Genomic DNA, 21,881 nt, shown 5'->3' with positions numbered 1-21,881 from the left:
GTGGGATTTTTCTGGGAATCGACCTGTGTCTACTGCATTGGCAGGTGGATTCTCAACTATTGTACCACCAGGGAAGTCCACTTTCGCTACTTTAAATCATGCCACTATTTCTAGTTCCAACAAATAAGCACTAGCGAGACACTTCTCCCAGCAAAGTGCAGATAATTGTGCACAGAAGTGTACATATTTTTTGTTGTTGCTCCCACTCCATGTTATCCACAACACAGCCCAATCTAATAATAATAACAACAATAATAATAACAATAACAACAATGGTGTATGGAGGCAGGAAGTAGAGACTTAGATCAATGTTTACCATTCTATGACTCTTAAAGTAAATATCCATGAGTCCACAGTGATGTAAATAAGTGATCAAATGAATGAATGAATGAGACAATTCTTTCAGAAGAATTCTAATTAATAAATGTAGAAGAAATGAGGAAAATAGAAAATCATGATTCAAACACCACAGTAATCACTGCTGCAGGCAAGACCTACTGAAACCTGATAAAATTGGTAGGTGAAAGTTTAAGGAAGAACAAGACTTATACACAGCCTCAAAGTATCTCAACCAAAATATATCTTAATTACTGTGATGGTTTTAACATATGTCCACAAATTCTTTGATGTTCTTCCCTCTAGAAGGTGGTTTTCATCTACCTAACCCCTACCCCCACCCCCAGAGTGGGCTGCTCTTAGTGACCTCCTTCCGAAGAACAGAGCATGGAAAGGAGGGAAACAGTGATCAATAGTGACCAAGTGATCAAGGTTAGCATCACTGATACTAAGTCATGTTTATGTCAGGAACCCCCTGACTCAAGTGGAGGAAAAGAGCACTTCACCTCTGTGGTATACTTCTCGAAAATCCATAACCCCAGCCTAGGCCTGAGAAAACACCAAATCCAAATTGAGGAACAGTCTACAAATTACTTGCCCAATGCTTTTCAAAAGTGTCAAGATCATGAAACACAAGAAAAAGCCGAGAAACTTTCATAGATAGGAGACTAAAGAGACATGACATCTAAATGCTGTGTAGTACTCTGGACTTGTTCCTGGAGCAGAAAAGGGTCATTAGTGGAAAGATGGGTAAAATATGAAGCCTGTAATCTAGTTAATTTCTCAGTGTTAAATTTCTCAGTTTTGATGCTATACCATGATTATGTAAAATGTTCACATTAGGGGAAGCTGGTTGAAGGACATGCAGAAGCTCTTTGTACTACCTTCACGTCTTCTGTAAGCCTAAAATTATTTCCAAATATAAAGGTACTTTCAAAATAAAATCTTGTTACCAGGCTACATTAGCTCTTGGATACTTTTAAATTAGTATCGATATTACTGGAGAAAAACAAAGTATAACTCTTTCGTTTCAGTGATCATCATGCAATTAGTTTAATGTGAAAGTGGGTGAAGATAACCTCATTTCTCATTCCATTTTATGTTTTACTGTATGTAAAGGTTTACACTGTGTCCTTGTATGGCCAACTCTGATGGCCTAGAGTTGTTTTTCCAATGCACACAAATGAGAAGTGGAATATTTATTATGTTTGCCAATTCATAAAGTTAGTAATATCAAAAATAATTTTAATAAAATTAAATTGACCTTAGAAAGTTCTGTTTCTTTGCAGTCAATATAATCCCAATATAAGACAATATGACATGTTTACAAATAAAAGTAGGGCAGACCATTCCCATTATCCCTCCAATTATCATTGCAATGAGGTCTCCTCCCCTTCACTCACAATACGTATTCATCATCGATATATTCCAAACATCGTGCTGAAGTCTTGAGAAATTAAAAAAAAAAAAAAAAAAGTATCATTGGGGTGCTTCATTGCTCTGTCGCTATCCCAGAAAGTTCTTGTAATGGCCCAGTAACACTAATAACTAACGTGAATCGGAGCTCTTTCACTCCTCACAAGCCTATATAGGTAGGGTTATCATTGTATGTCCCCTACTTTTATGCCTATTCTTAGGAGGGACGAGGACACCGTGGTTCAGATAAGTCAACAGGCTTGCCAGAGGTGCACAGCTAAGTGAGAGGCAAGCACGCATCTCAAACCACGCCCCTCTGCCCCACAGTCCACCCTAAGGTAGGGCGGTGACCACGAGGTGAGCGGCGCGCTCCCCAGGCGACCAGGACGGGGGCGGGGCGGGGCCGGGGCGGAGCGTGGACGGGGCCGGGGCGGGGCCAGGGCCGGGGCCGGGAGAAGCGGGCTGTCCTCTGGGGAGCTCGGGGGCCGGGGCGGGGCCGGGGCGGGGCCGGGGCGGGGCGGTCCTCCGGGGAGGTCAGGAGCTTGGGACCCGGCCGCTGTGCTGCGGGGGAAGGAAGCAGCCGCGCGTCGCGCTTCCGGGGCCGCGCTCCCTTCGCCAGCGTCCAGCCGCAGCATGGGGCCGCTGCCGCGGACCCTTGAATTATTCTACGATGTGGTGTCCCCTTACAGCTGGCTGGCCTTCGAGGTGACGCCGGGGGAGCCGCTTCGGCCGGGGCTTGGAGGAAGAGGGCAGAGGGAAGGGCGAGCGAAGGGCGTAGGGGCCGCGGTCTCGTGAGATTCCTGGCGCTGCCGGACGCGATTTAGGAGCAGCGGATGGAGAGCCAGGGCTGAAGGGCACTTTGTTGGTAAATGGGTTACGATCGCTGGCTCCCAGTCGAACGCTTATAGCCTAAGGCAGGGGCTTTCCACAGCGGTTTGGAAGATGATCAGGTTCAAAGAATCCAGGATAGAAGCCCTCTTCGTAGCCCTCCGATTTCAGTTTCGGGGGAATGGAGTGCAGAGCAGATTTAAAACTGTCCACAGAAGCAAAGATTCTGGGGTCGATTTCCAGGAGTGGAGAGAGTTTTGCCCTTTCAAACCAAACAATTTAGGACGCCCTCATAACCCCTTCTCTGCGCCGGTAGCCTCTGGCCGATCACTGCCATAAAATGCCCTTCCCTCCCTCAGCCATTTTCACTCTCCATCTTACACAGTGGCTCTGCATCTTCCCCCCTGCCCTGCAGGTCCTGTGCCGGTATAAGAACATCTGGAACGTCAACCTGCAGCTGCGCCCGACCTTAATTGCAGGGATCATGAAAGATAGCGGTATGAAGGCAGCAGCGTTTGGGGCAGGGATTTGAGGGAAGACTGATTTCAAAGGCCCAGGGAGTGGCCCTCCACTGGGTCTTCATATTGGAGGCGGCAGCTAGTCACATGCCTGGAACCCGGGTAGGCGTCCTCCCAGTCCTGGGACCTTGAAGTCCTCTCAGGAGCCCAACTTTCCACTTGCAGGAAACAAGCCGCCAGCTTTGCTTCCCCGCAAAGCCTTAAACATGAGACATGACATTAGGCTCCTGGGACTGCATCTCCAGATTCCCATACACTTCCCCAAGGATTTCTTCTCTGTGATCCTTGAAAAAGGTGAAGAGAGTGGGATTTGGATGGGGCATCAAGTGGAGAGGAGCGGATTTGGAGATTGCAGGGCCGGAAAGGAGGGGTTTGGGTGATTGCATTGAGTGAAACAAGCCGTGCGAAAACTCAGGATCAGAGTTGAGTGAACAGAAGTTTGGGGAGACCTAAGGGGAGGGAGAGCAGGAAGAATCAGTTATCAGAAACTTGGATGGGAGACTGAGGGCGATGGAGCACTAGGGGGTGTCAGAAGCAGGAGAAAGCTGATCTTCCATGGGGAAACAAGCTAGAGGAGTCCTACCTCTGAGTGCCTCTGCCCCACAGGAAGTCTTACAGCCATGCGTTTCCTCACCGCTGTGAAATTGGAGCACCCAGAGATGCTGGAGAAAGTGTCCAGGGAACTGTGGATGCGCGTCTGGTCACGGGTGAGGGCGGGACTCTGGGAACCCGCTTTCGAGGAGACCCTGGATGACTTGGTGACCCTGCCCTAAGCCAAGGGTCCAGGTCCTGCCTTCCTCTTTGTTCGATGACCTAGGGTCCTCCATCACACCCCTCACCTCACCACCGACTCATACTAAGTGTCCTCTTCTTCCCAGGACGAAGACATCACGGAGCCCCAGAGCATCCTGGCTGTGAGTGTCCCTACTCCTCTGATGGGGAATCTGAGGACAGTTGGCTTCCAGGGGCAAAGAGGACATCATTTCTTATTGGGCAGAAGAGGTCATAGTTATTTGGGGGAGAAAAGATGTTTGAGAGGCCAAAGTACTAAAGGGTGGGAACTAAAAGGACTCATGAAAGAATATATCATGGTTGAAAGAGGAAGTGCAAAATTCTACATGAGTAGCATGTATTTGATGAAAGAAATCAGTGGGAAGGAGGTGATAAATGTTGACACCTGCAGATGGGGAGATGTGAAGCACTGGCAAGTCTTGGCCCCAAAGACTCCAACACAGACCTCACCATCACATCCAGGAGACTTTAAAAACAGGCTTTAAAAAGACAAAAAGAGATAACTGACTCAAGCCAAAATTATTCAGAAGCCTGAGTGAGAAAAATGGAAATAGCTCAAAATGTTAAAATATGTGCCAGCCATAAATAGAAATATAAAAAGTAAGTTTTTCTTCAGGATTAAATCAGGAAATTCAACACCATATTTTTGTCCCTTAAGTTTACAAAAGATCGTTGAGGCATATTCAAATGTAATATATAAAATGGCAAGTCACCAAAAAGTTAAACGTACAAAGCATGTCCAATATATCCTCCTGTGTTTTTATTCCTGCAAAGTCTATACACAGGCTTGCTTTTTCACTTAATATTTAACAATCATTTTTCCATGCTTTTTAAAACTCTTGGAGAGTATCATTGTTAGTTTCCACAGTGTTCCATTCAGTGAGCCTGTTTTTGTTTACCTAACCACTGCCCTATTATTGAACACTTGATCAGAACAATTCTCTTGTGTAGCCAGTTCAAGTCATGCATCACTTGGTGTTTCCTGCTCCAGGTCAAGGAGGTCAGGTTGCAGTGGTTGTCAACGCTGGCTCTATGTTAAAGTCACCTGGAGCACCTGGGCACCACCACCCAGAAATTCCATTGTAATTGTTCTCAGGGGAAACGTGCGAACTGGGATTTTTCAAAAGCTCCCCGAGGAGATTCTAATATATGCAGCCAAAGTTGAGAACTACTAATTGCAACATACATTCTCTTGAAGGCAGACACTGGTGGCTGCAGCCGTGTGCCCTGTCCAAAGTCCTCAGGAAATTCTATAGGCATTAGAGCCCAGCCCTTGATTCAGGAATCCTGAGAAGTAGGAAGTCACGAGCCCCAAACTTACTGTCAGGGGATTCAGATTCTAGCATTGGCTCTGCTACTAACAAGTTCTTCAGCGCTGACCAAGATGTGTACCATTTCTGGACTTCAGGCTCCTCATCTATTAATGAAGTGGTCGGGAGGCTGATCTCTAAGATGCCCTCTGGCATTAAATTTCTGCAACTATGCCTCTATGCCACCTGTTCTTTCCACTCATCTCGTGATTTTGAAGGAAAAAAACACAGCCCCTCTTGGCAAGGATAGACTTGTACTCATGGGTGGGTAAAGGCATTGCCAGGATAATATGGGGGCAGAAAATTTTAAAAAAACAGAATTTTCTCCTGAGATTCCCCACCCCCACTAATGCAGACACAGGTGTGTTCCCTACCGCATCCCTGCAGGCTGCACAGAAGGCTGGCATGTCCGCAGGACAAGCCCAGGAACTTCTGGGAAGGGTTTCAACACCGCAGGTGAAGAATCAGCTCAAGGAGACCACTGAGGCAGCCTGCAGATATGGGGTGAGCAGCTCTGTGTCCCCAACCCCAGTGCTGAGACAGAGCGGGGATCTCGGCTAGGTCTCCACACTCCTGCCCAAAAGCTGCTCCCTAGCCATGATTCCTCCCAGCTCTCCCAGACTGCCCTCACTCTCTCCCTCCCTCTCCCTGGGCCCAAGGAAAGGAAAGGAGGGAGCTAGTCTGGTGAGAGAGGAGACAGAAAACTCTGCTCAGACCCCTGGGGCCTCTTATCAAACACTTCTGGCTGTTTTGGGTCTGTGACCTCAGACTAGTGTTGACATGCAGCCCAGTAAGCACCTGCACCATCACCCTCCCTACCCTGTAACTGCTTTCTCCAGGCCTTTGGACTGCCCGTCACTGTGGTCCACCTGGATGATGAAAGCCACGTGCTGTTTGGCTCTGACCGGATGGAGTTGCTGGCACACCTGCTGGGTAAGTTAACGGGTTCATGCTGAGCTGCCCTTGACCCCACCCCTGCATTATATCAGTTACCCTGGAAGGATGGATTCAGACCAAAAAAAAAAATGTTCTGGGCACTTCCAATAATGGAGCCTCATATAGACACAGGTGTGTTTGAGGTAGAATGGGGAGGGGCCACCTTCGCCCATAGAAGAGAAGGAAGACTTCTGTACCTTGAAGCCAGGTGGGGTTCTTCCTAGAGAACCCCTGGGGGCTTGTGGGGCCAGCCTCCGACATGTGATTTTCTCCATCCAGGAGAGAAGTGGATGGGCCCCGTGCCTCCAGCTGTAAATGCCAGACTTTAAGGGAGCCCAGAGGAAGCAAAATTATTGGTGTAAAAAAGCAGACCATCTGCTTACCCCTCCTCCACCACGGGGCCCTGGGACTCTGGTGTCCTATCTGATAGGGGTTCTTCTCTGGCTCTGGGGGATGCCGGGGAGGGGCTGTGCAGAACACCATCTACCATGACTCTCATGGCTGCTGTTCCTTCTGTGCCTCACAAGTGCCTTTCAAGAGCCCCAAACTCTGCTTCCCACAAAATAAACCTAATGCCATCAGGCATCATATTTCTGGGTCTGTGTCTTCTCTGGTGTTGGTGTGTTCTTGTTCCTGCAGTCACATCCTGGCCATCCTAGGTGTTTGAGAAGAAAAGGTCACTGTGTACTCCCAGACCCCTGCCCACCTTGGGGCAGCTTATGTGGAGGGAGCAGGAAACAGCCCCTCTTTCTCGTCTACAGAAGCTTCCTGAGACTGTCAGAAACAGAAAACTAAGGCAGATGGATTTTGCAGTTAACAATTTGGGCTCTGTCTTCTGACCAGCCATGGTGCCTGAGACAGGACTAGGGCCAGAAACCCAGGGGGAATGAAGGCTGGAGAGAACCAGAGCATGACTGAGTTTGCATCCAGATATTTAAATGGGGTCCAGCTACAGATGACCAGCAGAACCAGGACAAGGCTGGGCAAGGAGACTGAAGAAGTTGCTCATTCCCTCGTGGCTCCCCCCCAGCCCACAAAGCAGATCCCAAGGAAAGCTCAGGCCTCTCTTCCTGGCCTATTATGACTCCTATTCCCTCCCACACAAACCTATAGCTTTCCCACTCCCCCAGTTGTTAATCCAAAGTCCCTATGCTTTTTGTGTCCACTGTGTGATAAGCAGAATGCCTTGTGTTTTGATAGGGTCTGGACTTCTTTGAGAATACTCTATTTAGAAGCTGAAACCACACCTGGACACCTGTGTGGTGACTTCGATGGCTCAAGAAGTAGTTGCCACCTTCCCTTTGCTCCTTCGCTCTGGCTTTCTCATCTCATGTCCCATTTTCCCCTCTTATCCACCATTGCTTTCTGTCTTCCTCCTCTCTCCCCTTTTCTGTTATTCCAGCATACTCTAGGACTTCAAATCATCCTCGCCAGGCTTACCTGTGAAGTAATGTCAGAAGTACAAATCTAAATAAGCACTCCCTCCTCTGAAGGAGATTTGTGACATGTGCAGCTAATATAAAATAAAAATATGGGGAAACATAAGGGCAAATTAAAACAAAGTGGAACTTCTCATGTATTGAAGTTAAATATATTCAAGTATATTGAAGTTTTCATATGCTGAGAGCAGGGGGAGTAGAGACAATGTTTTGTGACTAAAGATGCTTGTCTCACCATAATTTTTTTATATGTTTTTTATTATTTATTTAGGCTACACCAGGTCTTAGTTGTGGCATGTGGGATCTTTAGTTGTGACATGTGAACTCTTAGTTGCGGCATGCATGCAGGATCTAATTCGCCTACCAGCGATCGAACCCAGGTCTCCTGAATTGGGAGCACGGAGTCTTACCCACTGCACTGCCAGGGAAGTCCCTCTCACCATTATTTGTGATATCAAATAACTTAAATATCAAACAGGATTTTTGAATAAGTTAGGGTACATCCAGGATGTAATGTTTCATGGGCATCAAAAACTTGTGAAGAATTTTTAGGAACTTTGGAAATTCTTAGGATGTAATGTTGATTGGAAAAAAAGATGAAACTATATAGTATGATCTCAATTATGTCTATTTATTTACTTATTTATTTACATTGGCTGCATTGGGTCTTCGTTGCTTTCTCTAGTTGTGGCGAGCAGGGGCTAATCTTCGTTGTGGTGAGTGGGCTTCTCAGTGCAGTGGCGTCTCTTGCTGCGGAGCATGGGCTCTAGGTGCACGGGCTTCAGTAGTTGTGGCATGTGGGCTCAATAGTTGTGGCTCACAGGCTCTAGAGCGCAGGCTTAGAAGTTGTGGTGCACGGCTTAGTTGCGCCACGGCATGTGGGAATCTTCCCCAACCAGGGAAGATCTGTATCCCCTGCATTGGCAGGTGGATTCTTAACCACTGCACCACCAGGGAAGTCATCAATTATGTCTTGATGTATTAAAATACATTACAATGCAGTTTATTGTATGTCAATTATATCTCAATAAAAGTTCTTAAAAAATACATTACAGAGGACATTAAGGTATCAATCTGGAATAAAATATATCAAAATGTTTCCATTTTATTTGTATAGTTTTTTAAACGATCATTTATTCTGGTAAACAAACAAACCAATGTCTGAGGGGAGAAGATTGCTGTGTCAGTTCAAACAGAGCAGATCGTCCCTTCCTCTGCCTTTTTGTGCTGTTCCGGACCTTCAATGGATTGGATGATGAAAACCCACACTGGTGAGAACCATCTCCTTCATTCAGTCTACCAATTCAAATGCTAATCTCTTCTGGAAACACCCTCACAGGCACACCCAGAAATTATGTTTTATCAGCTCTCTGGGTATCGTTAGCACAGTCAAGTTGACTCATAAAATTAACTGTCACGGCAAGAAAGGGAAAAGCCTCCAAATGCAGCTATATATTTTTTCGATAAAAGAACACTCTTTTCTTCGAATTTAAACAGTTTCATACTTATTCTTAGTTTCTTCCTCTCCTCTCCTTCTGATCAAGAGTTGTAATATAAAATCTGCAATTATGTCAATGCTCAGAATTCAATACTGAACTGCTTCCTATGTTGTAATTCAACTTCCAAGTTTACCAAATAACATTATGCTTCCAAAACACAACTTTTTTAGGTAAAATTCTTAAAAGTGATATTTTTTTACAGAACCAAAAACACAGGTGGTAATTAAAAACAACAAAGTATTGCATGCACATCATAAAACAAAAACAAAGAACAACGTGTGACATGAAAGGTGAAGAGTGCTCCCTTTCCCACTCTCTGCTTTTTTGTGTATCCTTCCAGAAATACTCATTTTTTTTTAACACAAATGTCAGGCGTAATACAGAGATTCCATATACCCTTCCTCCAGTTTCCCCAGTGGTAACGTGCATATCTGGTACAATAGCGTAAGCAGGAAACTGGTATTGATACCATCCATCAACCTCATTCAGATTTCACTAGTTTCACATGCACTCATTTGTGTGTCTGTGTTTAGTTCCATGTAATTTTGTAACCATGTAGAGCTAACTTGGACTCCATGTTAGATCTGTTTCTTTGACTTTAACCTTTGCTTTTTGTTGCTTTTGATATTGTAATCATACATGATGGCCTGCCTCAGGGAACACTGCCTCTCTGTCTGAATGTTAAACTGAACTGCCCATGTTCTGCCCACGGGCAGACAATCTGCCCAGTCCACCTGTGTGAATGGCTGAAATTAACATACCCTGTCACCAAGGCTGGTTATTCTCAGAGATCTTTTGTAAGGCTGAAGACCCTTTTACTTTACTTCCTCACAGCCTCTCCCTCTCTGATTCTATAAAACAAACTGGCAGCCAGACCCCAATAAGATGATTTATTGAAGACACTAGTCTGCCATCTTCTCAGTTTGCCGGCTTTCTGAATAAAGTCATATTCCTTGCCTCAACACCTCATCTCCGATTCACTGTCCTGTCATGGGTCAAGCAGAGCGAGCTCAGACACACAACAAATTTATCACCTGTAGACTCATGTGACCACAACCACCACAGTCTAGATACAGAAGGCTTTCAGTTTAAGGACTCCTCATACAGCCACCTCCCCTCCTCTCTCCCCACTTCCCTAACTCCAGGGAACTGCTAATCTGTTCACTTAGTTGTCATTTTACGAGGGCTGTACGAATGGAATCAGATTGGCTTGTTTTCACTCAGCATAACCCCCTGAGGTCCACCCAAGTTTTTTGTTCTTTTTATTGCTGAGTCCTGTTCCTTAGCATGGATGTGCCAGTTTTGTTTCACCCGTTGAAGGATATTTCCAGTTTGGGGCTGAAAAAACTTTCTGGACCAAATTCCTGGTGTGTGTGTATGTGTGTGTGTGTGTGTGTGTGTGTGTGTGTAGGCTTTCTCATACCAACGAGCAATTCTCGGATGCCAGCAGGGTGTCTGAGAATTCAACTCAATTCTGACACTATCTACCCAGAGACAGCATCACATTCCACACGTAAAATCACCCTCCACTTTGGATGCCAGACACAAGTCCAGGTTGTCACCTGTGCTCCTGGCAGACTGGTTATAAGCTAGAGGTTCACATGACCCCCTCCTCAGGTTTGATTAATTTGCAAGAACGGCTCACAGAACTCAATAAAACCCATTTTCTCACTAGATTACCAATTTATTATAAAAGTATATTAAAGAATATGATTTAAAAACCAGATGAAGAGATACATAGGGCGATATCCTGAACAAAGGAACTTTTGTCCTCATGGAGCTTGGAGACCAGCTTGATGGTGTAACAGGGAAGAGCTAAATTGGATTCCATGTTGGATCTGTTTCTTTGACTTTAACCTTTGCTTTCCGTGGCTTTAATCACACACAGTGGCCTGCCTCAGGGAACCCTACACACTGTGAAATTAACACACCCCTTCCCCAAGGCTAGTCATTCCAGGAAATGTTTTGCAGGACTGATAACACTTTTTACTTTACTTCCCCCCTTTTCCCTCTCTGATTCTATGAAAGAAACTGGCGTCCAGACCCTGATAAGATGGTTTTTAGGAGACACTAGTCTGTTATCTTCACAGTCTGCTGGCTTTCCAGATAGTCATATTCCTTGCCTCAACACCTCCTCTCCAATTCCTTGGCCTGTCGTGCAGTGAGCAGAGTGAGTTTGGACTCAGTAACAGTGGCACATGGAAGCATCCCAGTTTCCCAATGTGGAAGCTCTCTGAAAATGGAATTTTTATGGACACTTCATTACATAGTCATGATTGACTAAATCTCTGGCCAATGGTAATTGATTCAACCTCAAGCTCCTCTCTACTCACCAGAAATCAGGGGGTGGAACTGAAAATTCCAACCCTCTAATCACTTGGTTGGTTCTCCTGTTAACCAGGCCCCCCAGCTTTAGGTGCTTCTAAAAATCACTTCATTCACAAAAGACACCTTTATCACTCTCAATGCTCAGGAAATTCCAAGGCTTTAGGAAGCTGTGAGTAAGGAACTGTGGACTAAAACCACATGTATATGAGAAATTATATTTTGGTCATCTGAATATCCAAATATGTGTATATCTATATCCATCTTATCAATCACAATATCACAGGGGTTATTACAGGTAAAGCTGCTACGAACAAGCATGTACAGGTTTTTGTGTGCACATAGCTTTTCATTTCTCTGGGGTAAATGCCCAGGAGTACAATTGCTGAGTCATGTGGTAAATAAATGTTTAGTTTTGTAAAGAAACTGTTATACTTTTCCAGAGTGGCCATACCATTTTACGTTCATACCAGCAATTCATGAGTGATCCAGTTTCTCCACATCCTTACCAGCATTTGATGTTATTACAATTTCTTATTTTACCTTTTCTGATTGGTGTGTAGTGGTATCTCATTGTGATTTTAATTTACATTTCCCTAAGGGCTAATAATGTTGAACATACTTTTGCCTACAGGGTTGACTGGGAAGGGGAATGATGGAACTTTCTGTGTGATAGTAATGTTTCTTATCTTGATTGGAGTCTGGGTTATACCAATTTAAGTTTTATCAAAACTCATGGAATGGTCCACCTAAAATCTGTGCAATTCATTGCATACAAATTTTACTTAAAAAAAAAGTTAACTGTAAACAAATATTTAACTTAAGTTACTATTGTGCATGCTGAAGTAGCTAGGCGGAATTGTGCTGATGACTGCAGCTTACTTTGAAATTTGTCAAAAAAAGAAGATGTATTGATGGATAGATAAAGCAATGGATAGATATGTAATAAAGCAAGTATAATGAAATATTAATTATAGAATATAGATGGTATGAGTGTTCACTGTAAAATTCTTTTCTGTGTTTTTAAAAATTCACAATAAAATGGTCTATACATGCTGAACTCTACATATTGATAAAGAACAATCTCCAATATATTTTGTTAGGTAGAAAAAGCAAAATGTAAAACAATATCTATGACATGCTCCCATGTGCATAAAGAAAGGGAGCCTGGCTGTATTACATTTGCTCAGTCAAGGTCTCTCTGGGAGGATATCCAGAAAAAGTTGGGAAACTGTAGTTGTCTCTAGAATAGGGGACTAAGAGACTGAGGTATTGGGGTATAAAGAAGATTTACTGTTTACTCTAGTCCTTTTTAACTGTTGAAATGTATACCATGAGTATAGATTATTTTTAATTAACTAAAATAATTATCTTTAGTAATCTATATCTTTAATTTTTATGTTTAAAAAATTTGTTAATATCCCCACATTGATACTTTCACACATTGATACTTTCTCGGATACTGTCTTTAATCATTAACCCTTGCAAACGTGTCAGGGTATCATGTTTCCATCCACCTCAGAAAATCCTGGAGACCAAGATCAAAAGTGTTATATTTCCTGGGTGGATAACTCCAGAGATTAGCAGAAGGCGATGTAAAATGTGAGTTACAAACAAATGCTCCACAGTGAAATTCAGTCCCTGTGACAGGATGGTGGCCCCGTCGGTGGGTCCGTGGTGTGGCCATTACACTTTGACTTTGGCTGCAGCTCAGGCGTCATAGCCAGGCTGGAGGAGCAGGGTGGGAAAGGGGTGATAAGCTTGGGCTTATTTTCACCAATTTACAAATTAGAAACTGAAACCCAGAAAGGTTAAGTACTTATACAAGGTCACACAGTAAGTGGTAGAGCTGAGATTTGAAACCTGGTTTCGGCATTTCCAAAAAATATGTGATTAACTACAATGCATCCCTATTCTCTCAAGTGTGGAGACATTTATGTGGGATACTGGTGCCACTCTCTGTAGAATTTTCCAATAAACACAATGCTTTTTGAGTTATTTGGCAAGTACCACACTTGATTTCTCAAATTTCAGGATTGCTTTTTGTGACTCAGTGCTGAATACCTGACAGCTCTGAACCCCATCGTTCACTCAGTTCATTCCCAATGAGCTTTGTACAATATTACAACTAGCTGATGAGGGTAATATTTATCCTTACATACTTGAGGATTCTTTGAAAGCTTTTCTGTCCCCCCAATATCAATGTTTCTGATTTACTTCCCGTTACATCATTTAACCACTTTCCCTACACACTTGGAGGAGCTGTAAGGCAACTAACACAGAGGAAAAAAACTCTCGACAGAGTTAAAAGTTCAGGATTCTGAGTCTGATTCTAACTAAACAAATCATGGAGTTTCTCTGAGCTGGTTTTCTCCTCTGCAACATGAAAATGATAATCAAATTTACCCCACGATTGTTAGTAAGGATTAAATGAGATTGTGGGTGTGAACTAAACTGTTTCTACCACCAATATGGTGTTGGAAGAAGTCACCTGCATATCAGACTTCTAAGAGCTGTTTAGTTAAAATGTTACTTTTTATTTTCAGTCTTAATTACCTCATAAAAGATGAGCATCCTGATAGAGCCTATAATCTTAATTTCCTAATCTTGCTTTATAGGCCGATAACCTTACTCTATCTTCTGATAATTTCTTTTGCTGCCTTTGCTGTCTGAAAATGTCTTTTCTTAAGATGCCAAACAATGGGGAAAATAACATCTAACCACTCCTCTAGGGAAGACCAGGGTAATGATCTTAGAATGTCATAGGTGTTGCGTTAAATTATCACAACTAGGCAGCCAAAAAAAAAGTGTTCAGAGTTGGATGACACAGTGGTTAAGAGCCAGGGCTCTGGACTGGGACTGTGGGTTCAAATCTTGACCTCACCTTTGATTAGCTATATATTTTCTTCAAGTTTCTGACTTCACCTACAAAATGATATGATAATACAAACTACCTCTTATTATATTTTATTTTTTAATTTTTAAAAAATTTTAAATTTTTTTTGGCTGCATCGGGTCTTAGTTGCGGCACATGGGATCTTCAGTGAGGCATGTGGGCTTCTCTCTAGTTATAGCGTGATGGTTTTCTCTTCTCTAGTTGTGGTGCATAGGCTCCAGAGCTCTTGGGCTCTGTAGTTTGTGGCATGCAGGCTCTCTAGGTGAGGCGCACAAGGTCTGTAGTTGTGGTGCGAGGGCTTAGTTGCCCTGTGGCATGTGGGATCTTAGTTCCCTGATCGGGGATCCAACCCAATTCCCCTGCACTGGAAGGTGGATTCTTTACCACTGGATCACCAGGGAAGTCCCTACATTATATTTTAAATTACCTAATTTGTGTAAAGCATTTAGCACAGTGAGCAGTACATACAAAACATTCCACACATGTTGGCTGTAAGTATAAAACAGATCCATATTCAGAAACACAAAACCATGGAAATCTGGAGACACCCATGACCCTTCTCAGAAAGGCTGTGGATTATCTCCACTTCCCCTTTTCCCTTGACCACCCACTTCCCTGCACCATCATGTTCCAAAATGACACAGAGTAGTGGGCCAGTCAAGAGGGGTGTTCCAACCTCCAGCAAGGTGGTCTGTGGGAAGCAGGCAAGTAGAAAGTAGAAAAACAATTGAATTAAGTGGGGAATTCATATTCTGCTAAGGATACTATGTTGATAAAGAAAAAAGGAAAATAAAACCTTTGGGAAGGAGTTTGGCCACACGCATTCAGGGCAATAAAAAATTTCACCTTGTTTGTCTCTATAATGGCATTCCTTAGAATTCAACTGGAGGAAATAATCCAAAAGAAGGAAAAACTAAACCTAGAAGGGAGCAGCTTTTTTTAAACAGCTTTATAAAAGTACAATTCACTCTTTTAAAGTGTATAATTCAGGGTTTGGTTGTTTTTTTTTTTTCTTTTTGTATATTCACAGAGTTGTAGAAGCATCACTACTACCTAATTTGAAAATATTTTCATTAACCCCAAAAATAAATCCATTAGGAGTAACTCCCTATTCCTCCCTCTCTCCAGCCCCTAGTAACCATTAATCTACTTTTTGATCTCTTAAAGCATTATTTATGATAACCAAAAGAAAAAAAAAGCAAAATTGAATAAAACAAACTCAATGTTTTTGAATAACATAATATAAAGTATGTTAAATTATGGTATATCCATTCAATAAAATATTATTTTATTAGCTATTAGAAATTACTACAATAAAGACTGTATCAAAAGGCAACTCTGTATGTTACAATGTTTAAAGTTTTTTTAAAGATAAAATGGTGAGCATACTGTGATCTCAACTAGAGTATATTCTGGTTTGTGTGTGAACAGACTAAGAAATGTGTAGAAATTTTAAATGGCCATGTTAGGGTAATGAGGTTGCAGATAATTTTTTCTTTAGCCTTCAAATATTTTGTAACATTTTATTTATTTTTAATTTAAATTAATTTTTTTGACTGCTTTGGATCTTCGTTGTTGCACGTGGGCTTTCTCTAGTTGCAGCGAGCAGGGGCTCTTCCTTGCTGTGCACGGGCTTCTCACTGCAGTAGCTTCTCTTATTGTGGAGCACAGGCTCAGTAGTTGTGGCTCATGGGTTGAGTTGCTCCGCGGCATGTGGGATCTTCTTGGACCAGGGACTGAACCTGTGTCTTCTGCATTGGCAGGTGGACTCGTAACCACTGCGTCACCAGGAAAGTCCCACATTTTATATTTTTTAACAAAGGGAATTTTTAGACAATCTATTTAAAATTATTGAAAGGGAGAATATATTGTAGGGCACAGCTGGACAGAAGTCCAGCCCCTGTGATTTACATCCAGTTCTTACTTAACAAGTCTCTCTAGTGCAGGCTCCTTCTAGCAACCAAGAGACTTAAGCTCCAAAGGTCCCACCTCACCCAGACTGCATGCATGACCTTTCATACTGTAGTCATTCCAGCGTTCACCCTTTGGCCCTCTCGCCTCTCAGCCGACACTCCCCAAATCCCCCAGTGTAGAACTCACTCCTTAACTAAGCCTTCTTAGTTATCATGCCTACCAATGACTCTGGGCCAACTTCCTTCTATTAATATATTCACTATAGATCCAAGTCCTTCTGATCCCAGCCATACTTTCTCCTTATGAGCTGAATAGTAAGAAAATTGGTGGAAACAAAATATAGTCATTCCTCAGTATTGGTAGAGGACTGGTTCCAGGACCCCCCAAATGTGACAAATGTGGAAAAGCCTTCATTCAAAGCTCACATCTCATTGGATATCATAGAGTACACACTGCAGTGAAACCCTATAAATGCTCAAAATCTGAGGATGCTCAAGTCCCTTATATAAAATGATGTAGTATTTGCATATAACTTAGCACATCCTCCTATATGCTGTAAATCATCTCTACATTACTTATAATACCCAATACAATGTAAATGATACATAATAGTTGTAAATACAATGTAAATGCTATATAGTTGCTAGCACTCAGCAAGTTCAAGTTTTGCTTGTTGGAACTTTCTAGATTGTTTTTTCTGAATATTTTCTATGCGAGGTAGGGTGAATCTGAGTGAATGTGGAACCCGCAGTTACATAGGGCCGGCTGCAACAACCAGTTCTCCTCCACCCTGCATTCCCGCTTCCTAGAGAGACACAGCTCGTTTCGACTATCACAGCCTTCCTGCTACCGGGATCATCCCCTCCTTTGTCAATCTGGGACAGAGCTCAACACTCACACCCCACCACTACATACACACAGCCCCAGGCACACGCACTCTCCTCTCTGCCCTCATTCTGGTTCTCTTCCTTTCTTTCTCCCCACCCCCGGCCCTGCTCCTCTCTCTCGCTCTCTCTCTCTCACACACACACTCCACATCCTCTGCTCTAGTAGCCCTGGCTGTGCCCCAGGACTACTACCCCTTCGGTTTGTCCACTAGAAACACTGAAGGCACGAAGTCCGGCCTTGTCTCACGAACAAAGTACGCCTCCAGCCACTCTGCACCTCCCAGCACCTGTGTCACCCAGACTTACGGCCAGATTCACACCTGAAGAGTGGGTCCCAGATCTCCAGTCTGTGGTGAGGCCAGGTGCAACGGCAGCCTTCTAATGAGAGCATTTGACTGTGTTCAGTGAGCACTTACCATGTGTCAGGAACTGTGTTAGTTTCAAAGATTCAGAGATGGTTGAAACTAACCACTCACCTTGAGAAGCTCCCAGTGGAAGCGCTGCCCAATACAAGTTCATTTGCCTGACCCACAGGGAGGCTGAATAAACCCAAATTTTGGAGTTTGGGGCAGAGAAAGGTTTATCGTAAGGGACATGCAAGGAGAATAAGTGGCCCCTGCCCAAAGGACCTGAACTCCCTGATGGTCTGGGGGAAGTTTTTAAAGGCAAAATATGAGGTGAGGGCTGTGGGATGTGTGACTTTTTTCTGATTGGTTAGCGGTGAGGTAATAGGGCAGTGCCCCAGGAATTTTGTGCTCTGCCTAAAGTTATCATCCTCCACCTGGGTGGGGGCCTTAGTTCCTGTAGAAGATCTCAAAGATACATTGTTACTATATCCCTTGAGGAGGAACCAGAACTCTGCTTTATCTCTGAACTATTGTTTCTTGACCGCTCCTCCTTTGTTTCTACATTCCCTTACTTCCCTAGTTAGAAACTTTGAAACTCCCGGAAGGTCTGGGAGGCGAAAGCCTTTTTCCTACAAACAAGAGATGGGGGACACGGAAAGGCTTTTGTACCCAGGAGGGCCCCACAGGGTCCTGCTCGGTACGAAGGAATGCCATGCAGACGCGGTGGTGACAGTCTCTGCAGCAGGCATCACCTCGGAGGTGGCTTTTGAAGAATCAAGACTTAACTGGGCCAAGAAGAATACACACAAACATGTCTTACCGGTCTGCAGAAAACAAGGAACTTACAGAAATGGTACTTTGGCAGCAGAAGCAGGACGCATCATTCCATGCTCACAGTAGTGCTAAGAGTGTGCAAAGCACTATGTGATCCACGGAGATTAAATAAGCCATGGTCTCTGCTCCCAGGCACAAAACATATTACCTAAATACAATGCGAACTGCTCGGAATACCAAACGCATTGAGAAGAAGGGAGATGGAAAGGTGAATTTACCTCTGGTCTGAGGTACAAAGATCACTGGCAGTGAGGTTGGGGAGTACACTACTCTCTCTAGGGCTCTGTAGGGGGTGGGTGGAGTAAATAAGAGCCAGAAAAATCAAGGTCAGGCAGTAATAGGGGTTCAGCCTTAAGCAGAAAAGGGGAGGAGGAAGCCTGCGCGGGAATGAAGGGATTGGGGCAGAAAAGAGGGTGGAGCCAGTGGGCTCCACCCCCTCTCCTCCTCCCACCCCACTAAAACCTACTTCCTGCAGAGTCTGGCGACACAGGTGAGGGAGGAGCTCCTAGCGCTGGTAAGAGGGGCAGGGGGGAGGTGGCTTTGGGGCTGGGGTGTTAGGAGGGGGTCTGGCCCCTTGGTAGAATCTGCCGTTCCTTCCTATGCAGTTCAGGGAACTCCTGACAGGCCGGTGGGGGGTAGGGGCTGCCCAGGTGCTGCTGCTGTGTTGCCGAGGAAAGAAAAGGCTTCTCCCCACCAGCCTCCCAGCCCCTGTAGTAATACCTCCAGGCAGGAAACTTGAAATCTGAGTTTACCGAGTTAGGGCCGGTAGAGGGTGGGGGACCCTGACAGATATGGGGCGTAGAGAGGTCATGAATCATCTGGGCCTCTGTCCGTAGCCCTAGACCTTTGTCTGTAAAAGTCTCAGGTAGTTGTGTCCTGTGACTTTGTTCTGTTTATGTGCACTTTCTCCTTCCAACCGGAGCACTGGCTGACTGGAGGAAATGGGAAGACGGGGTCAAACAGAGTAAGTGGTGCTCTCTCCCCTACAGGGTCAGACTGAGGGCCTTGGATTGGGGACGTGGGGGTGGAGCTTCAGTGCCAGCAGTAATAAAGGGCAGGGCCTCCCCATCACCTGGATTCCAGAGATGCCGGTGAGCACTGTGGCCCCAGGCAGGCCCTGCCCGAGACTGGTTCCTGGAAGGCATAGAAATGTAGAGCTGGAAGGGAGGTAACAGGGGACAAGGAAAAAGGAAGGAACGCAGGGCCATGACATAGTAAACTCTCATGAGGGCTAGGAGTCAGAACTCCTGGGCTGGTTTCCTGACTATGCCATACGTATTGATACCCTGGGACAATGGTGTGATCCTGGAGAGAATTCCAGAGCTGAAGGAGACCCTGCAGATCATTTCTTTTGGCCATTTATTTAATTTGAGATTGAAGAAACAAACCCAAACAAAGGTGTCTAATATGCTTACTTTGAAATCTGACCCAGCCATTATGCCAGTTACTAGTTTAGACACAACAGCTGTGTGTCTTTTTGCAGGAGCCTGGGGAGGGGCCATGGTGCCAAGCCAGTTGTGGGGGAAGCTGGAGAAGCCACTTCTCTTCCTGTGCTGCACCTCCTTCCTCCTGGGGCTGGCTTTGCTGGGGTTACGGCCGGACATCGTCCCTGTTGCTTATTTCTTTCTCACCTTGGGTGGCTTCTTTTTGTTGTCCTGCTTCCTGGCCTGTGTTTTGGAACGGAGGTCCCGACGGGTGCAGACCGAGAGCCCAGGGGCCTCCAGCAATGCACGGTGAGTTAAGGGATGGGCAGGATTGGAGGAGTACATGTGGACCCTCTCCCTGTGTCCCTCTAGCTTCTAGGCATACAGCTTCTGCTTTCCCCTGTCACTGGTATCAGGGAATGGAGGGGTCAGGGGCTAGTGGAGGGGTCTTTCGCTGGTAGAAGATAGAAAAGGGAAAAAAAGGCTCCTTTCAGGAAATCACTAATGATCTTATTTCTCCCCTCTAGGGACAATGAAGCCTTTGAGGTGCCAACCTATGAAGAGGCCACAGTGTCGGAATCACAGTGCCACCCCCAAGAGTCGGATCAACCACCCTCCTATAGCAGTATTGTAATCCCCCCAGGACTTGAGGAGGGACAGCCTAACCATCCAGAGAAGCCCAGGAGAGCTAGACTGGACAGGCGAGTGGGCTCAGAGGGATCTGTGACCTCAAGAAGCCCTAGAAGACCTCCAGTCAGCCTGCGGCTTCGGGGACCACGGGTGGCGTCCACTGTTCCTGATCTGCAGAGCTTGTGGACGCTCCCTAAACTGGAACCCCTTACTCCACCCCCTGCCTATGATGTCAGCTTTGGTAACCCCGATGATGATGTTTTCTATGGAAACAACCGGACACCCCTCTAAAGGACCTGCCCAGGATGTATCATCTTTCTGCACCAGACCCACTAACTCAGTCATTCAACCAATGCTTCCCAGTGCCTGTTATGTCAGGAACTGTGTCTCCACCTGGATGTCACAAACGAGGGCTTTATCCCAGAGGGGAGTCAGGCTACGGTGAGCCCTTCCCAGTTTTGAGGTGGCGCATCCCAGAGGTGTAGGTGGCACAATTTGAGTCTTCAGGCAGTATTCAGTGACCTACCCCATACCTGGTATTTCCAGAGTTAGGCTGAGGGTGAGATGAGGAGATGATCCAGAGAATCTAGGGAAGGAAGAAAAGAAACACGATTCTGAGTGACAGCTCTGTTGCTTCTGTTCCAGGTCCTTTGCCTCTATTAGATCACAAAAATGAGGTATTATTGCCCTCCTTTGAAAAATGAGGATTCTAAGGGTCAGAAAAAAACTGATAATTTGCACAGGGGCACACCGCTAGTGAAGAGCACAAAAATGTCTTGAACCTTGCTCTTTTGATCCCACGGCCCTTGTGTTTTCAGTACAAGGCAACAGAAGCCAATTCATCCACACATCTCTCAATTTCTGTCTTGGTCAGTGACTGGGGAGGGGTGGAAGGCTTCGTGTAGACAGAATGGGGGACCATTTGTGTCTGCACACAGGGAGGGCTGAGCGTGACCAGGAGTGTGCCAGGCCTCCTGGAAGAGCAGAGCTAATCAAAACTGTGATGGCCACTGCTCCGGCAGGGGAGCAGTTCCTGGCCCGGGGGGCCTGGAGAGCAGTCCCCAGTGCAGGGCCCCCAGCCTATCAGGAAGCAGTGGAGTAAACTGCCCCACGGCGAGGGGCTTCTGATTTTGAAGATGCGTGGAAACCCAAGCTCCTTGGAGAGGGGTGGTTAAGCATCCAAGGATCCCTCTTGGATCATCTAGTATGAAGCACTGGAGCCACCTGCACTGTCTCGAGTCGCTTCAGCCTCAGCCCTGCGCTCTGACCGCTGGGTTTTACCCCAGGGCCCCTGCCCTGCTTCCTCAGATCCAAACACAACACCAGCGTCTCTGTCATCACGTGCTGTGCCTGTGATGCAGGCTTGAGCCAGCGGGAGCTGCTCAACCACCGCTGACCCACGCTCCTCATTCTTTGCGCGGGGACCTGTCTAGCGCCTTCTAGTGCTCTCCTTGTCCTGCTTACCTTGATCCCAACTGCTCAACTTCAATAAAGTGAAAAGTCCGGCCACACCCATCTCTGTACAGTCCTTGCAATAGGCGGGTGAGGAC

At 45.2% G+C, this 21,881-nt stretch overlaps 2 protein-coding genes and 1 long non-coding RNA gene across 5 annotated transcripts; 2 read left to right on the top strand and 1 right to left on the bottom strand.

Annotated features, from left to right (window-relative positions):
* The first annotated feature begins 2,281 nt into the window (after positions 1–2,281).
* On the top strand, positions 2,282–6,726 carry GSTK1 (glutathione S-transferase kappa 1). Of its 3 annotated transcripts, XM_057733869.1 has the most exons (8): positions 2,288–2,457; positions 2,996–3,077; positions 3,264–3,392; positions 3,705–3,805; positions 3,977–4,012; positions 5,588–5,704; positions 6,040–6,133; positions 6,416–6,726. In XM_057733869.1, exons 1-8 carry the CDS (start codon positions 2,386–2,388, stop codon positions 6,463–6,465), a joined length of 681 nt encoding a protein of 226 aa, XP_057589852.1. In that variant the 5' UTR covers positions 2,288–2,385; the 3' UTR covers positions 6,466–6,726. The 3 variants fall into 3 exon arrangements, with proteins under 3 accessions (XP_057589853.1, XP_057589854.1, XP_057589852.1); XM_057733870.1 differs by lacking the exon at positions 5,588–5,704 and having other exon boundaries at positions 2,282–2,457; XM_057733871.1 differs by lacking the exon at positions 3,264–3,392 and having other exon boundaries at positions 2,285–2,457.
* Positions 6,727–19,303: 12,577 nt separating this feature from the next.
* TMEM139 (transmembrane protein 139) lies at positions 19,304–21,840 on the top strand. The gene is made up of 2 exons (XM_057732071.1): positions 19,304–20,010; positions 20,229–21,840. The coding sequence occupies exons 1-2, from the start codon at positions 19,502–19,504 to the stop codon at positions 20,620–20,622; spliced, it is 903 nt and encodes a 300-aa protein (XP_057588054.1). The 5' UTR covers positions 19,304–19,501; the 3' UTR covers positions 20,623–21,840.
* Positions 20,004–21,862, bottom strand: LOC130851572 (uncharacterized). Its single transcript, XR_009053226.1, has 3 exons — positions 21,796–21,862; positions 20,865–20,917; positions 20,004–20,155 (listed from the first exon to the last, which is right to left on the bottom strand). It is a non-coding gene; the product is annotated as an uncharacterized LOC130851572 (long non-coding RNA).
* Between the last annotated feature and the right edge of the window lie 19 nt (positions 21,863–21,881).

The sequence above is a fragment of the Hippopotamus amphibius genome, chromosome 4 (assembly GCF_030028045.1).
Source record: "Hippopotamus amphibius kiboko isolate mHipAmp2 chromosome 4, mHipAmp2.hap2, whole genome shotgun sequence".
Classification (NCBI taxonomy): Eukaryota; Metazoa; Chordata; class Mammalia; order Artiodactyla; family Hippopotamidae; genus Hippopotamus; species Hippopotamus amphibius.
The sequence above is the reverse complement of the archived record's forward strand: the minus strand, read 5'-3'. Positions and strand labels throughout refer to the sequence as shown.

What these genes read in the sequence shown, in the direction of transcription:
- GSTK1 (XM_057733869.1), top strand. Translation starts at nt 2,386, where the DNA reads ATGGGGCCGCTGCCGCGGACCCTTGAATTATTCTACGATGTGGTGTCC. An exon ending in GGATGCGCGTCTGGTCACGG is followed by an intron (nt 3,806 to 3,976) that starts GTGAGGGCGGGA and finishes TCTTCTTCCCAG; the next exon opens with GACGAAGACATCACGGAGCC. An exon ending in GTTGCTGGCACACCTGCTGG is followed by an intron (nt 6,134 to 6,415) that starts GTAAGTTAACGG and finishes TTCTCCATCCAG; the next exon opens with GAGAGAAGTGGATGGGCCCC.
- TMEM139 (XM_057732071.1), top strand. Translation starts at nt 19,502, where the DNA reads ATGAGGGCTAGGAGTCAGAACTCCTGGGCTGGTTTCCTGACTATGCCA. An exon ending in GGGGCCTCCAGCAATGCACG is followed by an intron (nt 20,011 to 20,228) that starts GTGAGTTAAGGG and finishes TCTCCCCTCTAG; the next exon opens with GGACAATGAAGCCTTTGAGG.